The sequence below is a fragment of the Amphichorda felina genome (assembly GCF_050947745.1).
Source record: "Amphichorda felina strain 45539 chromosome Unknown scaffold_9, whole genome shotgun sequence".
Lineage (NCBI taxonomy): Eukaryota > Fungi > Ascomycota > Sordariomycetes > Hypocreales > Bionectriaceae > Amphichorda > Amphichorda felina.
This window is the reverse complement of record NW_028145041.1, coordinates 2,124,711-2,141,655: the sequence shown is the minus strand read 5'-3', so window position 1 is coordinate 2,141,655 and position 16,945 is coordinate 2,124,711. Positions and strand designations below refer to the sequence as shown.

The window sequence follows — 16,945 nt, the reverse complement described above, 5'->3', positions numbered from 1 at the left end:
GAAGGACGGCCATGGAACTCCAGCGGAACCGAAAGGATACTTCCGCCTCCCACCGAACGTCCGATTCCAGATTTGCCAGCATCTCATGGCTCATACTCATCGGCGCCCGCCAATTTCACTATCTCGACGAACCTTCGTTCAGGATACCTGGTCCAACTCTGACTTGGCCTCCTTCGGAGATTCTATAGCTCCTATCCGTAGCTATCTGAATATCAGCTCATCATTCCGAGCTGACATGTTGGTCACATTTCTCTCCATCCACACATTTTATACCGTCCTGTCCCCGTATGTCAACACCCGCATCAGCCCGCTGGCCGCGACTTGGCTGCTCAAGTATGGGCCATACATGCAAAGCCTCATTCTCGAGGTGGACATGACGAAACTTGGTCTCGGACCGACACCGGGGGCAGCGTATTTGCACCCAGGACTCGGGCATGTCGAACATCTTCTCGAACGCATTGGTGAGAGCCAGATGAGAAGGGGCGGACCGTTGAAGGAGTTGATCCTCCTCTGTCGAAAGTTTCGCGGCCGAAGAGAAGACCTAAACCCCAAGAAGGAGGAAGCCTCAGCCGTTCCTAAGGTAGAACAATCTAGCCGAGCCAGCACACGCAGCGCGAAGAGCCAAAGATCAGGGAGTGGGTCGACATCGTCGTCCCACCGAGACCGTGACTCCCAAGGATCTACTGGCGTGAGACCTGCATCAGCCGACAACTCCGCAGGGATTGACTCCCATGACTATGCCCAAACTCACAAGACTAGCGACTCTGAAGCCATCCTGCAGCCCTATTACTGTCCCGAAGAGCACCTTTCAATATGCAACCAGCTCCTACGACTCCAAGGCCGAGCCCTATCCTTACGGATGTGCGGCTTTAGCGAGGCGTACACAAGACAGTTTGTGGCGATGCTGTTCCCAGGGGACGACGGTAGGTATGCATACAGACTGGCGCCATCCGGCTCTGCGTGGCCGAGGCTCAAAGGACAGAGCTCCTGGATTGACACTGGTGGCGGATTACCTGTAAGAGTAGACTACGATACACCGACGGGAGCTTGCAGTTGCGACAACCGACTGATGCCCCCTCCGCCAGTCGTACACTATGACGGGAGCCTATCTTTGCCTCGGATGGACAAAGGCCGTGAGCTGAGGCCACGGCCCAAGGACCGTGGTATGGGATTTCCAAGCTCGAGCAGTCTATCCGAGTCGGCTAGGAATTCAGGCTCGGAGATCAACAAGACGGGAAAGATCAAGAAGTTGCTCGAGAAATGCGGCGTGGGAAATGACAAGGCCAGGAGAGCGCTCACGCGACAGGCTTCGTCTGCGTTGTAAACAGTAGCTCATCTCTATCTCTATTGTTGTATCGCAGAAAATTGCCCCAATGTATCCGCTTCTATGTTACTCGCTTTAGGTTCTATATTTCTTGCTTCAGTTTCCATGTTGCTCGCCTTCATGATGCTGTCAATTCGTGCGCCGGTGAACGCTGGCTGCGTCATCCAACGGCTCCCGTTCTATACAGCGGATAGAATCTACTTCTCCAACAACTGGAACAATGTTAGCAGGGTGGATCTCCATAAGGCACGATGTGTCGTCCACTTACAATCGCCATCTTGCTCCTTGCCCGGATCCTGGCACCCCAGAACACCAACACCCACGGCGTCGCCGTCAGCGCTGTCGCCAGCCCCGCCAGCATACCGCCTGCGCCCCGGATTCCCAAGTTGTCAAACATGATGGCTGTGATGACGGGGAAACTACCGGCCACGACGTTGCGGCAGAAGCTGTTCGCTGCCAGCGCACTGGACGCATACATGTGGTACGTGTCGGCAAGGTAGTTGAAGGCGGCCAGGTAGACCGAGTAGATGCCCCAGGTGGCGAAGCCGATGCCGATGGCGAGGGACGTGCCCCTGTCGTCAGGGGAGCTCGTCTGCGGGACCATGAAGGCACCGAAGAGGCCCCCCGGGAGGAGAAAGGAGGTAAAGCACGAGAAGTACAGGCGGGCTTCGGGCGCGTCGGCGGGGAAACGCTTGCGCATGAGGGCCCAGAACCGGGAGTCGGAGTTCCGGTCGTGGGGAGCGTCGCGTCGCCACCCCGGGTGGCTCAAGAGCTCCTCCTGCCAGATGCTCACGGCGGTGGCGACGGTGGCGCCGACCATCATGGCAATGTAGGAGCGGCAGGCGGCGTTGAAGTCGTCGACATGTAGGTAGGAGACGACGGCAAAGGCCAGGTAGAGAATGCCCCAGGCAAAGGCGGCCCAGAGGGAGAACCAGAAGACGACGGGCTCGGTGACTAGCATGTAGAAGGGTCGCATGACGGATGTGGCCATCATGGTGCCTAGCGAGGCGCGCTCTTCGTCGGCCTTGACTTTCCACCGGATGCGCTTGAGGGTGCAGGATGTATCACCCCCATCAACGGCGTCTTCGTTGCTGGAGTCGGCCGAGGACTCGGACCCCCTGACTAGGCCTTCGGTATCTGCGTCGCGGATCCAGACACCGTAGATGCCCTCCTGCTCCAGCGCCTCGTACCACTGGTTCAGCTTCCGGGCCTTGCGCGAGAGCAGCACGGACGCCCTCGTCTCGCGGAAGAAGACAATGAGTGAGAGCAGCAGCAGGCCGTTGGTGATGGCCTGATGCCAGAAGGACCACTTCCACGTGCGCGTGCCATCATCCATGATGCTGACCATGGCGGCCGACACCAGCGGTCCCGCTCCCGTACCCATGAGCACGGCTCCGCTGAAGAGCGCCATGGGCGTGTTGCGGTCCTCCTTGTTCCACAGGTCGGCCAGCACTCCACCCACCACGGAGCTGAAGACGCTGGCGCCGCAGCCGACGAAGAAGCGGCAGACGAGCATGCCGGCCAAGTTGACGACGACACCACAGACACCCTGGAAGAGGACGGTGATAGCACCGGCGAGGACTAACACGGGGTACCGCCCCCATATCTCGGATACGGGGGCGAGGACCATAGGCGCCAGAGCAAAGCCGGCGCAGAAAGTGCTGATGCCGACAAGGACAGCTGTCTGGCTGGTGTCAAGGTCGTGGGCCATGAGGCGCGATGGTGGTGCATAGGACCCGGCACAGTAGGCCGTCAGGAACGTTGCGATACAGCCCAGAGCTAGGCCGACGAACTTCCGGGGTTGGCTCCATGTCAGTGGGGACGTATAGGATCTAAGATTTGGCGGGGGGGCATTGTCTGCCTGACGGGCTGGCGATGGTAGGCAGGAGTCTAAAGACAGGTAGAGGTACGAGATGGGGGTGTTGTCGCTGAGCGGCTGCTGGTCCCCGGTGGATTTTTCCACATCCACGGCCCCTTGCTTCAGCTTCCCGATTTCGTCAAAGTGAGCATCTCCCTTATGGCTCTCGAGCCCATCGCCAGCGGCCGGAGACGGTTTCTCGGAGACCGGCATGGCCCCGTAATAAAACCACGCTTCGGTAGGGCAGACGGTTGGTTCCCGTATAAGTCAATACCAGGTGGTGGTGGAACGGGAGCACCAGGGGTTGGATAGCCACGCAATCTGTTACTTGCTATGCGTTCTCCCACTCACTCGTGTCATCGGGAAGCCATGGGTTTTTGACTCGGGCAAGACGATTAATGAGCAAGGCGAAGCTGGTGTGGAGGAGAATGGAAATAAGAGAGAATATCCACCAAGATAACCCCCCCCGGTTCCCTAACCCGGCAAGGGCCATCGGGAATAACATGGTCATTTTTTCTCTTCTCCACCTGGCCATGCATCTCCTGCACTCTTCTGGAAACCTGCGAAGTCTTTGGTAATAAGCCAAGCTGTCAGGCAGGAGGAATTGCGCCGATTTCGCCCGCGTCACCAAGTTGCGCCCGCATGTGATATACCGCGCAGTTGCCGAAGACCAAAGAGGGCACTATTAACATTATTCAGTGCTGTTGATTTACGCCCTCCTTGCGTCCTCGTCCCGTCGTATACCGGCTCAAGCTGCCTAGGAGATGACGCTCCGTTTGGAATGCCAAGGCTAGATCAACACCTTCAACCTCCGCATGCGGCTACTCGCGAGGTTGCGGAGCATGGATGATGGGACTCGTCACACGGCCCATGGGGCATAACAGCGGCAATAAGCAGGTGATGAGACTTGCCACGGAGTTAGTTCTGAACGGTGTTGTCACCGGGTTGACGCCATTCGCTGGCATCTTCCTGCGGCCAAAGTCAATCTCGAGCTTCAGGGTATTCCCGCCTATTACCGCCATTGGTGCGATCCCACGCAACGTGCCGACTTCGGGCCCCATAATAGTTGAATGCTGCGTCCCTGAGCTCAAGGGGTTACCAGAGCTACACCGCTTGGCGCGGCTGTTGGCACGTGAAGGCGTCGGGGTTGGATGCCCAAGATGAGGTTGTCCAGATCGAGATGTGATGACCGAGCTTAGCAACCGGATATCGGCCCCCACACATCTTGGATATCTGGTGAAGCAACCCAAGGCCCGAGGCCCAAGTGTGAGCAGAGATTCATAGATAGACCCGAGCGCGGCGAAAACCATGCTTGATTAGCGGCGCTGTACAACATTAGGTGACCCCTACGCTCCATGCAGACGATACCCCCACCAGTCTGTTGTTCGGCATCCTATGCCGACTCGGGTGGCTTCAAGTCTTGTGTGATGAATGCGAGTACTCCGTACCGGCTCCTCAATCTACGTCATCTGCACTCGTCTGTATCTCATACTTTCCCAGTTCAGCCTCCGCTAGTAAAGGCGGCTCGGACTCTTCCCGAATGTTACCCTCTTCATCGACATCCTCTTTGAGGTGTATCGTGAAGCATATGGCCAAATAGACGTCCCCTGTCGCCTTGTTCCGCAAAACATACCTGAGCGTATGTGAGCGCCTGGGCATTGTCCTGGAATCGCCGCAAGGAAAGCAACGCATCAACAACACCAAATCAAGCAGACGCAAGCTAGGTACGGAGACTGGGAGGGAGTCATGCTTACCGTAGAGCCTGGCCGTCCCAGTATTTGAGCACCGGCAGCTGAAACCCCGGTAGGCGCAGGGAAAAGTTGGCAAAGTCGATGTAGGGGTTGAAAAAGTCGACGGCGTACGTCTGGCCGTACTCGTACACCCACCGGCCCTTGACGTCGTCGCTCAGCGCCCACTTCATGCGAGTCTTTGCATCGCCCGGCATGCCCAACGCCTCCCGCACACCGGCATCCCCGCCCTCCTCAACCCAGAGACCTCCCTTAGTCTCATCGAAGCTCGCAGGCCCTATGCTCAGTGTGTTAAAGGAGCTGAGGGCAGGGCCATACAAGTACGGCTGGTCTGCATAGATGTCCCCATCGAGCCCGGGGTCAATCCACCAGCGGACGATGCCCAGGGCCTTGTTGAACCCCCGTGGCAGGCGGTCGCGTATTGGCCGGTCAAAGTCATTGCCGAACTGCAGATCCAAGCCCGAGATACCGCTGCTGCTTTCTTCTTCTCCATCCACCTCGTTGCCACCACTTGTCTTGGGCGCCTTGGGGGTGAATCGAAAGCAGATGCTGTACTTGTCCTGGTTGTACGCATGGGGCTCCGAATCAAAGTACGGAGAGGAGGCTGGCGCACCCCGAGGCAGGCCTCGATAGTCCCGAATGCGCACATTGAGCTCGATGTCGGCGAGATGGCTGGATATGCGCACGGGCTGGGGCGTGTTGACAGGCACCTCGACGTGGTGCGCTGCATCGTAGCTCGGCCCAGCTGTGATGCGCAGAATATACTTCTCGGCCATGGCTTGGTAAACTTTGATTGATAAGCTTGGGTGAATTACGAGTACTGAGCTTGTGCAATAAAAAAGTTGAAAGCACTTTTTGACGTTGACCTGGTCGTTTGGCCCGCCACCACCATGATTGGCCGCCCTCCAGCCCTCCACCTCCTCTTCCACCGCCTCATCTTTATGTCACCTCAGCCCACTTCCACCTTTCATTACGCACATCCACCACCCCTTCGCCCACCCCCTCCTGCTCCCCCTCCGGCCTCACGAGTCCTGTCACGCGAAACCCGAATCCCACCCCCCTCGCCGCCCCGACAACCTCCGTCTCTGCCAGCGGCGTCATCCCCTCAAACCGTGCCCGGATCGCCTCCTCTCTGCGCCGCACCTCGTCCAGCAGGCCCCCCGGGATCAGCGCCGGTTCCGCCGCGATATCCAGCGTCACAAACGGCCGTAGTTCGTCGCCCGCCAGGAACCCTCCCAGCACCCCGTCCGTCGCATACACGCACCGCCGCAGTAGCACCGCACCGCCGTCCTCTTCGAGCGTCGCCGTCGCCGCCGTCGTTGCTGGCCCCCGTGCCAGCCCCGTGAGCTCGAGCAGCGCGTCCAGCGTCACGCACCTGCGGCATCGCTCGGGCATGTGCGCCCCGCGCGGCAACAGCCAGGGCGCCTCGCCGGGCGTCATGGCGCTGACGCTGCGGAAGGGGTTGATGCCGATGGGGTGATGGCATAGACTGCCCGCGCGGTCGCGGCACCAGATAACGCGGCAGGCCGGGCATCGTCCCGTGGGCTCCGTCTCTAGGCACGACCAGCCGGCGATGTGGCCGCAGGGCAGGATCAGCGGCATGTGGATCTGGTGGGAGGACGTGTCTGGGATACTGAGCGGGCCGGTGGCCACGGACGGATCCCGGTGCGTGGGGATCAGCGGGTGTGCGTTGCCCGCGGCGGTACTGTTACGACAGCAGACGCACTCGATGGAGAAGCTCACGAATTCCGTTGGAAGCAGGTGCTCGACATCGTGGTAGTTGTCGAAACTCAGGGTCGGATCCAGGGCGAGCCCACCGTATGCGTCGAACCGATGGCCCATAACGTCGACTTGAGATATTCAAATGGCTTCTTGTCTTCGGAATCAGGCCTCTAGGGATTTATTTTCTCCCAAGCCTGAAGTAAGGCCACCATCTTTGCTTTCCCTGGTCGTCCAGACGAGGGCATCTTTAAAAATGGCTTGTGTCACCTTAGGAAAGGTAGTACAAGGCCTGCGTGGCGTCCACTTATAGCCTGATGGTAAGAAACGCCTCTGGGATTTCTATCACTGACAGAGAAATCCAGCTGCTGTGTATCGTCAAATAAGCTGCAAACTTCATTGCCCCCCAGCCGAGTCCTCGATTATGAAGTTGTTGCCGACTCTCAATATCTCAAAAACAACACTACTTGGGGTCGATTTCAGTCATGCTTTGTTTCTTCAAGAACAAACCATGCACAATATCTTATACTAATGCCTGTAGAGACTATATTTATATCGTGGTCTATCTACCTCACCAAAGTATATATGCGTGGCGGTAATACATTTGGACTTCGACCAAGGCATATTATAAGATTCCGTAAATAATCAAACGCAGTTTTTCCTAAAGTAAACTACTGTTATCAGAACTGAATAAACAAGTTTTCTTATTTTCGCTCCCATTTCTGCATGTTTTGTCTCAAGAGTGGATTTGTATGTACAAATACATGTTTTGGTGAGCCATGACAACTACGTCATGTGAGCCTGACGATTTGTTGGCTTACCGATCCCTGTAACTCCTTCACACCCATCCCAACATCAGCACATCGTCTTCGCAGGCTCAACGATTTCAAATGCGACAAAGGTTGAAGTGAACGCAAACAGACATAGTCTCTTCCTTCGTGTTCTCTCTAAAGTCTTGTACATGGAATGAATGGTCCATACACCTAACCCCTGCTTATCCTACCCTGACTCACCCGCATCGTCGGGTCCCTCGCTCGACACAATCCCCTCGTGCGATTCAGACTGTCGAAAAGACCTTTGTTCACCATGATTGGCACTTCCACTGCTGAGTGGGTATTCATCCGCATATCCATCGTTGCTTTCCGGTTCATGCCGCTCTTCTACGCTATAGGGATTGCTGTCCAGTACTCCCGTCACGGCGCCTCAGCATGGAGCCTTGCCCCGACCTGGATCTTGTACGGGCTTCTCATAGCCGAAGCCGTCTTCTATGTTTTCGCATGGCGGCCATTTCAAACGCGCTTAAAACTCCCGGCTGATCATCCAGATCCTCTCCCTCGTGTGGAAAGACAGGAGCTGTTCGACAAATGCCTCGTCAACACCCCGTCGATGGAATCATATCTCCGGGGTTGGTTTCTGGGGGCCAATCTCAGCGACATTCGCCGCGAAAATGTGAGGGAATTCCTCCTCTGGGGATTCTTCGACATGGATGTGACAGAAGTAGACCATGATGCGCACGCCATCGACAAGGAAATCGATGGATACATCTCCAAGATCGAAAAGGGCCTCGGCAAGAGTCTTCCACAAGGCCGTGGCCCAGCCAAGTCTCTCCGTCTTACGCTCGATGGCGCCGAAACCGCATACCGGGGACTGGCATGGTACACTGTGGTTTTCTTCGCTGATCAGTTCACGCACATGTTCCTGGCTTGGCATGGCTTTCAGTATCATGCTCACTCCCCGGGAAACAACGGACAGATATTTCCTCCGCGCCCTCAGAACCTAGTGGCAAGGAGACACTCCCCAGCGCCCAACCTCAGCTATTGGTTCCAGCCCCATGAATGCGGCGCCGACACCTTGCCCATCGTGTTTTTCCACGGCATTGGCATCGGTCTTTTGCCGTACATACGGTTTCTGATCGATGTCCATGCGGCCCAGAATCGAAATGGGAAAGGTGTGGGCATCCTCGCCATTGAGGTTTTGCCCATATCTTTCCGCCTCACCGCTCCGCCGCTCGCCCGATCAGAATTTGTGCACCAGATGGCAGCTATACTCGATCACCATGGTTGGGACAATTTCGGACTAGTGTCGCACTCTTATGGCTCTGTCCTCACTACCCACATGCTTAATGATCCAGCCATGCAGCGTCGGGTTTCCTCCGTTGTGCTGATAGATCCGGTAACCATTATGCTGCACTTACCCCATGTGGCCTACAACTTCACCCGCCGAGGCCCAAATGGAGCAAATGAGTGGCAGCTGTGGTATTTTGCCAGCACGGATCCTGGTGTGGCACACTGCTTGAGTCGCCATTTCTTCTGGCGGCAAAATATCATCTGGAGAGACCAGCTGGTGGATTCGCTAGCAGGGGAGACTGTGCAAGGGACTCGCCGCGTAGCGGTATGTTTATCAGGCCGAGATCTAATCGTTGATACTCCCTCTGTTGCCCAATACTTGTCGACGGCCGCAGGTCGAGGCAAGAATTCAAGTTCCACGGGCGACTCAACAGATATCGAGGTAGCAATCTTTCCGGACCTTGATCATGCGCAAGTGTTTGACGACCCGGCAAGCTTTAAGAAGGTGGTTCAACTGGTCAGGTCTTACTGTACGGCTTGATAGGGCTCTGAATATAACGCAGCCACCGCTTTGATAAAACCCCACAGGGGAGCAGCAAGTGTATACAGCGTGGCAGAAGGGCCGTGCGGCAGCACACTGAGCAAGCAATTTCGGCTCTGCATGTTGATCTAGCCACGGGTTGCGGCTTCAGCGCCTCCCCAGTCAACCAAGTCTGCGCCGACTGGCCGAGCACCGCTCTGTATTACCAACCAACTGGCGTCCTCATCAGTGTCATTACATGCTTGGTGCTCTGTCCAAGCAGGAACGAAGATAGAATCTCCTTGGGACAGCTCGTGCCTCTTTAAATTATCGTCGAACCCATGCTTAACAAGAATCACGCTTGAGCCAGACACAAGGTACATGATAGCATCTTAGAATACATATAGATTAGTGGTAGAAAAGTGTGAATGGAAGACTCCTTCTCACCTTGCTCGCTGTTATGCCGAATGCAAGTAGAGGACCTGGGCCGGATAGTGAGCACTAGTAACAGGCTTTAGTCTTGGCCGGTCTGGTGAAGGGATAAGACCCAAACGAACCGGAAGTGCACATCCTGTCACACTTGTTGACGACTACCTGGCGCTGAATGACGGGACCTTCCACCGTGGGATGGGTCGGTTCGAGGTCACTGGCACGTACAATATCCACCGAAGCAGGCATAACCATGGGTAGAAGCTCGGAAACGAGCGACAGTAGGGAAGCCATAGCGAGGTGGCGTCGGCTGGCGGCCCCGGATGCTGATCCCGGATGCTGATCCCGGACGCTGATCCCGGTGCTGGCAGACTGCGGCCCGAGAGACGGAACGGTGGATATTCAGGGGGGTCGGGGTTCACCGGTGTGGCTCGCGTTCGATGCAACGGAGTTTGTCGGTTCGCATGGGGATATATGCTGGGGAAGATTTCAAGGTTTTTTCCCCGATGTGTGTGTCCTGGGCCTACCAGATGCCGAGCCTAGACGTGCGGTGCATATACGCAAGTCAGGCAAGTGCCAGCGCTGCGCGTGGCGCCTTCCACTGGCGAGCCCCAGTCCCAACTCGGAAGGCGTATCAGAGGACTGCAGTGCTGCTTCCCCAGTGGCTGGAGTAGTGCCGATTGTCAGACGAATGCCGGTTCGTGGCCGGCAGGTGGCTGACCAGCTGATTTCAGGAGTTGGGGATGGATTTGCTTCTTGTGGCAGGACACGTCGTTGTGGCTTCGTCAATGCTTCTCCTAGGGCCTTGGTTTTCGGCTAAATATCGACGTTGCCTCGACCGTTAGCCAATACTAACTATAATGAACAAGTTAGTCTCGGATCAGGTTCTTTCCGTGATGACGGCGATCTGAATAAAATTGTGTTTATATGAAAATGTAGCAAATATGCCTAGATGAGGCAGGCGTGCTTTGTTAGTGAAGGGATGGTGGGCCAAGGACCCTGGAGTTGCAGTTGCAAAAAAGTGCGGAGAGGATGGGCTCGAGTTTGAGACCGATGCCGACCCAGACCCCATGGATGCCTTTCCTATTCGTACCCGCATCGGCTACCGTTGGGATAAAATCCGTTGAGGCTCTGCAAGGAGCTTCTTTGGTGGAGCACTTCCACCTGCAAAGTGAAAACTCAGGCGACGCCGCAACTTCCTGCCTTGCAAGAGGTTCTGAAAAATCATGGAGAGCCCCGTCTCGTTTCCGCTCACTTCCGGACGAGGGATCCATGTCCACATCCCGATGGACTACTCGTACGCACCGTAGCACTCCGAACCCCGAGGCCAAGAATTGAGGCTGCAGATACAGCCAAGATGAGGAGCAACCACAGTTCTGGCTGCGACTGGCCAGCCATACTGTAAAACGGGTCGGCCAAGTACTACGTGTATCAACCCATGCAACCACAGCTAATAATAGCAAACTCTAGCTTCCAGTTCCGGCGGGATCACGCGCTGTTACTCTCATTATCACATCTCGAAGTCTCAGAACTCATGTATCTTGTGCTTCATTGCTACCTGCAGGGCCTTTTAGACTGTTAGAGCCTCCTCGGCTGTAGCTCCAAGACCCTTAGCTACAACTCTAACTTGGAGCTCAGTTCGAGCCGCTCGGCTATACTTGTCCCTGCTGGATAAAAAGTCCCTGGCGCCTGTGTCACGACTAGGCATTGCTGGGTCTTTTGTCTGCTGCTGAGGGGCGTCGACCTGCCGTGTACCTCGAGGATGAAACAATACCGCCATCCTGGGCCCATGAAGACTTGGACGCATTGCAACTTCAAGGAAGGTAGGTGATATACTCGGTGCTATTGCTACTGCAAGTAACAGACAGTACTAGTACTAGTAGTTCTATTAATCGAGATTGGCTGTAGCTCTTGAGCTCGTTAGAATTGGTACTGGCACTCATGTTAGCTCGAAAACCGTCGCCTGGGGACTTCGTGAAGTACCTGTAGATTTGAGGCCCAGGTATCATCAGTGACGCTAAAACTATTAATAAAGTTTTTTTTGGGGATTCGTCCCAAGGGAAAGAGACAATCGTCTCGTTATAAAGTATTGATCAAGTTACGGATACCATTACCCTGATCTTTTAGGACCCTCTATCGTTTCATCTGCAGAGCCCTGGTGATGGAAGAAATGCCCGCGATTGGGCCAAAGGGTCGAGATTAGGTTATTTCAACACTTGCAGCCTCATAAGAGTAAGGAACCTTGGCTGGAATTCAACGATGCCAAGACTCCACTTCCTGGTATCATATGTACTCGTACGGAGTAGAGTCCTGCCCGATGTGTCAAGCTCCGAAAAAGAGCAGCGGCCAACAAAGGTTCACACGAAGTTGACTGGGCATGCGTTGCTTGGCCCTTTTGATTCAATTTGATACTAGGGTGGGCGCCGAGACCGGGGGGTCGGTCAGGCTCAGGTTTGGTAAGGCAGACTGGTAGCAATGTGTCCACGGACCTTAGATTGCGGCTTACTCAGGTAATTTGCCCAGGAGCATGTTCCATTTGAGAAATTTAGTACGAGTACGAAGTAATACGGAGTAGTTGGAATTGCTGATTTCGGGAATCCCATGTTGTGGCGGTGGTCAAAGCGGGAGCCTACAGGCTGTCGTACAGTTGACCTTGGAGCCTTTGAGGCAACACCCCCGCTAAAAACGACGGGCCGCCATTGGCAGCACCTGCCCGACCGGCTGGGCTCCCGGAAAATCCATGGATGCCATGGATCAACTGGGCAAGCGCGCGCTGCCAGCACTGAGGCAAGGCGTGATGCCGGAATCTGGACTCTCTTGGCCGCCGGGGTCGGTGACCTCACCATCTCGCATTAACCACCCATTAGTACCTCGCGGTCCTCACCCCTCAACGTCACGACACACCGCCCGACGCTACTTTCTCACCTTGGCCCTTGCGGTATCACCACTTTGCCTCTATTCCTATTCCACTGCGACGCGCCGCCGTACCTGGTAAAAGTACCTACTCGGACGCCGCCCAACCTCCCAAGGCCTGCCCAACTGAGCATCGTGGGTCCTATTGGGTGGCATCGACTCTCCGCGGCCAACTCGGCCAGAACAAAAGGGCCCCAGCAGACCAACAGACACCATGCCGGGCGGATCCCTTCCATCATCTCCTATGTAACCAGCCGCCACCAACCAATTCCCAACACTGCATGGAGCATTCCCTCCATGCATTAGGGACTTCGTATTTTCCGGTTTATCAGAAGATCTTGCAGCTGAATCTCAGCTCGTTGCAACTTTCCTGTGTAACCAGGGGTCTCAGGGCACAGGTATGGTGCATTTCTTGGACACTAGTTCTCGATTTTTTTTGAGACTCTGCAGGTTGGGAAACTCCCCTAACGCATGCAGGTCTGGCATTACAGCGCCCTTTCCCGTTGGTCACCCCTAACACCCACGCCACGTTCTTTAACAACTTGACCATGCCCGTCATCCAGGTGTGAATCGAAAAGTCACCCTCGCCCTTCCGTACGCCCCAACCGGGACCCGCCCATTTATCCACGGTACTTACCCAGATACCTTGGGAATTAGTATAACCGGCTTTATTATTTAATCTTATCAGTCCTGCCCAGTTCTTGGCCGGTTTTCATAAGTACTTCCCTTCCTAGGCTAGTTACGACCCATCACTTTGCCAATTTGTCCGACTTGACTTGGCCAACTTAGGCATGGATGACCCAGGCCCATCAAGGTCCAAGGCTCCAGTAGAGACGCCAGGATCGTCGGAAGCAGATCATTCTTCGGTCCATAGCCCAGCCGCTCGCCTGTCAGAGTTCCCATTTGTGCCTACTCTTGCTGTCACATCGCCAGACAACTACGGTGGCCTGAATCCAGAAAACGAGGCCAACCTCGACATCATCGAGGGAGTTGCTGGCCGGAGCTTTCGGTATCCTCCCCGTCCCACGAGTAGAGCGCGCGACCAAGTTTACCGTCGACCTGATGCGAGAGATAAAAGTAGAGAAGGTACGTTCCTGCGGCCTCGAAGCTATCCGCCTGGCGCAATACCTACATCACAATACTCGAAGCCCGCAAATTCGGGACCGAGTTGGCTGCGTGCTTAGCAGCATATCTTCAGCATGATGTAGCAACGGCGATGTGACTGACTGACACGTTATTAGGTATCGGCAGCGGCGCCGACGATACTCTAGTGGAAATGCCTTCCACAACCTCGCCATTTCTTTCAATGCCTCCTGAGCTAGTCGATTTGATCTTCTCCTACCTATCACCATGCGACCTTACCTCTGTAGCGGCCACGTGCCGCGCACTTTGTGGCCATGCTTTATCCGATGTCATTTGGCAACCAATTGTCCAGGATCACGTTCCCGGAGTGACTGTTAGCACTCCCTATCCCTGCAAGAGCTTCCACGAACTCTACGCCGAGTACGACCGCATGTGGTTCTTGCCTAAGTACAAGATTTGGTTTTGCGATCGCGATTTGACAGGAAGGCTCGTCCTTGTGCGCTACGATCCCCGCCGCGGCTGTATCGAAGGGTTCGACATGTTGGCCGTCAGTAACGGAACATCATATGAGCATTGGCAGGCGGACAACCAGGTTGTGATTCACTGCTTCCAACCCATTGTCAAACTACATCTAGACAAGCCAGTCCTCCAGTTTAGGGTTGGTGATAGAAGGGATGATGGCGGCTTCTCGGCGCGTCCCGGGGCCAATCGTTTCGCCGACGAGATCCCAATGGTGCTCGATGCCCGACTTCAACAAATGTACAGCAACTTCCTCCTGACCAAACCTCTGAGCCATGAGGATGCAGAAGCCATGCTGTCAGATGACTACCCATACGGGCATATTTGGCCTCCTCCGGTGGTGCCGGCGTGCCACCATGCGGCAGGTGTTCGTTCTAGCGGAGACATGCGCCATCTAAGCCCCGAGGATCGGCCACGTCGCCGATCCGAGGTGTCGGATCAGACCTTCCGCATTCGGCGATGGATTCAATTGACCGGCGCTCCGGTCTATGGTGGTGGCATCGGTATCGACCAGATGGGCGGGTTTGCCGGTGTCATACCCCTCCAGGCTGCTTTTCAGCCCGGGGGTACTGGCCTTGTCGGGGCCCTCGGGGCTGGTCCAGTTGGTGCCCGCATTGGAGAGGAGGTTACGACATACTCTACGCTGGACCCTGCTCTGTACACACCTACCCCTACGAAGCCCTGGCGGGGAATCTGGGTTGGGGATTACTCGGGGCACGGCTGCGAGTTCCTTCTCATCAACCAACCAGATGACCCCCCTGCCACTGACGCCGAGCTCGATCTCGTGAGGGTGCCCGGTGAGACCGACGAGCAGTGGGAGAAGCGCAAGCTCGACGCTAGGATCTATCGTGGACGATTGGAGGCGATTAAGCTCACCGGAGATCCCAACGTCCCGCGTGGCGAGTACACCTTCGTGGCGGATGATCTGGGACAGGACGGCTTCATCGGCCTGGCCTCGGAGCCGCCGTTTGCCGGAGTCAGAGTGGTTAAAAGTAAAGGGCATGTAGCAGGTACGGGGTTCGTCCAAGGTAAGATGTTCTTACTATCACACCCATTGCTTATAGCTGCTAACCGATTCTTCTTCAGACAAGTTCATTGAGAGCCAACTACTGCTGATCGGACCTGACCGCTTGGCACAATACTGGGTTGGGTTTGGGCACATCAGTTTCTTTGAGAGAGTGAATATTGACGAACACTTGGATCCTAGTCATCGTCCATGAGGTAGTTACTAGAAACCAAATACCAGCATGTCGAGAAAAGGTTCAAAGGAAAGCTTCTATAACGTTAGCCATGTTCAGTAGCTAATCTAAAGAAAACCATCCAAGTTCTACCTACACAGAACAAGGCTAAGGTTAGGGTGCACGGGTATGGCGGACAGGTTTCACCATACGAACCCGCTCCCCAGTGGCTATATTTGAATCTGATGGCGGATATTTAAAAGCAACTTACGGTAATCATGGTATTCATAGGTCGTGCCAGTTTTGAATCCACCCTCTTGCTTGAACGATGTCGCGGCCGGTGTCTACCACCTTGGTCACTACCCCTGAGAAATTCGCCTTGGGGGCGGCTGGGTCTTGACCAAGAAAGCCAAGTCATGCCAAGATGCTTTTAACTCTACGAACTATGCTTTTTTGAGGATCATACCGTCATGTGGTGCAGTCGAATTCTCTCCAACCTTGTTCTGGTGTGCTCAGCCTCCCAGTATTAGCTACAGGCAGAGGCATTAGCAAAGACTTGGCTCCAGTCTTGAGTTATTCTCGGGCTCCCCGCATGATGCCGACGGTATTATTTATGGGAAGTGGCCTATGCTGCTGCTTGACCTGGGAAGGCGATCGCACCAGCATCAAGAGGAGTCGACACGTAAAGGGATCCTACTGAAGAGCCGATGATGCGGACCAGCTTCTATAGCCTTACGGGGCTTCTCCCGGCGCCCCTGTCCTCTATCGCGGCTGATCTGGTTGCCGAGGAACAAGGCCTAGTCTCGAGGAAATACGACAATTGCTCGGGGATGGTGAGCAGCACCGGCGAAGATGATAAATATAGTAGTAGTGATGGTGGTGGTGGTCGTCGTCGTCCTGGTGACGGGACCGGTGGTGAGGGGGCGGGTATGCATCTCCAGGGGCGGAACAACTAGCCATGCCCCTGGAAGTGGTTTTCATGGTGCTTTATCGGTTTCCATGATAATACGGTCGTCGGTCGTCGGAACTTGAAGCGGAAGCTGGTGGTTCAGCGGAGCGGGTGGGGCCGAGGAGGATGGGGCTCGGGGAGGGAAGCACTGGGGGTTTTTTTTTTTTTTTTTGCAGTGTCCGTCTGGACGGGGACAGGAGTAGGTGGTTGAGTGATGCAGCTTGGGGAAAGTCGTCTAGAGATGATGCAGAATAGAGGGGCACTGTCTGTCCTTTCTAATACGATACTTGTTGGGCCATGACCTATGTGTGGCTGATGCTGGGGCTCTTTGATCCGAGGCGACGGTCCGGTCAGCGATCCCGCCGTGCCTAGTGGCCGAGATGCGACAGCCATTGGATGTGTTTGCATAGTAGGTAATACTATCCGTACTAGTAGTACGGATAATAATACTAACGACGTTCCATGTCGGACCGTCGGCGAGGCAGCTGGTGACGGGTCGGCGAGGTCGGCCAACAGGTGGTGGGTGGTGCCGACGATCCGTAACTGTTACGTACAGCAGTGCACGCACCAGTGCAGCAGCAGGCGAGGTACAGGGTAATGCAGGGCAGCAGCAAAGCACATTGACTCGTTGGCGCAGCA

At 55.4% G+C, this 16,945-nt stretch overlaps 5 protein-coding genes across 5 annotated transcripts; 2 read left to right on the top strand and 3 right to left on the bottom strand.

The window, feature by feature from the left end:
* Window positions 1-1,521: 1,521 nt before the first annotated feature.
* ACO1O0_009241 (major facilitator superfamily domain-containing protein) lies at window positions 1,522-3,395 on the bottom strand (the record flags this gene model as incomplete). Its single annotated transcript, XM_083198592.1, has 2 exons — window positions 1,522-1,536; window positions 1,593-3,395. The coding sequence occupies 2 exons, from the start codon at window positions 3,393-3,395 to the stop codon at window positions 1,522-1,524; spliced, it is 1,818 nt and encodes a 605-aa protein (XP_083046327.1).
* A 1,242-nt stretch (window positions 3,396-4,637) lies between these two features.
* On the bottom strand, window positions 4,638-5,706 carry ACO1O0_009240 (DUF1769 domain-containing protein; the record flags this gene model as incomplete). Its single annotated transcript, XM_083198591.1, has 2 exons — window positions 4,638-4,815; window positions 4,937-5,706. The coding sequence occupies 2 exons, from the start codon at window positions 5,704-5,706 to the stop codon at window positions 4,638-4,640; spliced, it is 948 nt and encodes a 315-aa protein (XP_083046326.1).
* A 163-nt stretch (window positions 5,707-5,869) lies between these two features.
* ACO1O0_009239 (uncharacterized protein) lies at window positions 5,870-6,772 on the bottom strand (the record flags this gene model as incomplete). The annotated part of the gene is made up of 1 exon (XM_083198590.1): window positions 5,870-6,772. One exon carries the CDS (start codon window positions 6,770-6,772, stop codon window positions 5,870-5,872), a length of 903 nt encoding a protein of 300 aa, XP_083046325.1.
* A 963-nt stretch (window positions 6,773-7,735) lies between these two features.
* ACO1O0_009238 (uncharacterized protein) lies at window positions 7,736-8,729 on the top strand (the record flags this gene model as incomplete). The annotated part of the gene is made up of 2 exons (XM_083198589.1): window positions 7,736-8,620; window positions 8,691-8,729. The coding sequence occupies 2 exons, from the start codon at window positions 7,736-7,738 to the stop codon at window positions 8,727-8,729; spliced, it is 924 nt and encodes a 307-aa protein (XP_083046324.1).
* A 4,639-nt stretch (window positions 8,730-13,368) lies between these two features.
* ACO1O0_009237 (F-box protein) lies at window positions 13,369-15,399 on the top strand (the record flags this gene model as incomplete). Its single annotated transcript, XM_083198588.1, has 3 exons — window positions 13,369-13,663; window positions 13,819-15,189; window positions 15,266-15,399. 3 exons carry the CDS (start codon window positions 13,369-13,371, stop codon window positions 15,397-15,399), a joined length of 1,800 nt encoding a protein of 599 aa, XP_083046323.1.
* Window positions 15,400-16,945: the final 1,546 nt, after the last annotated feature.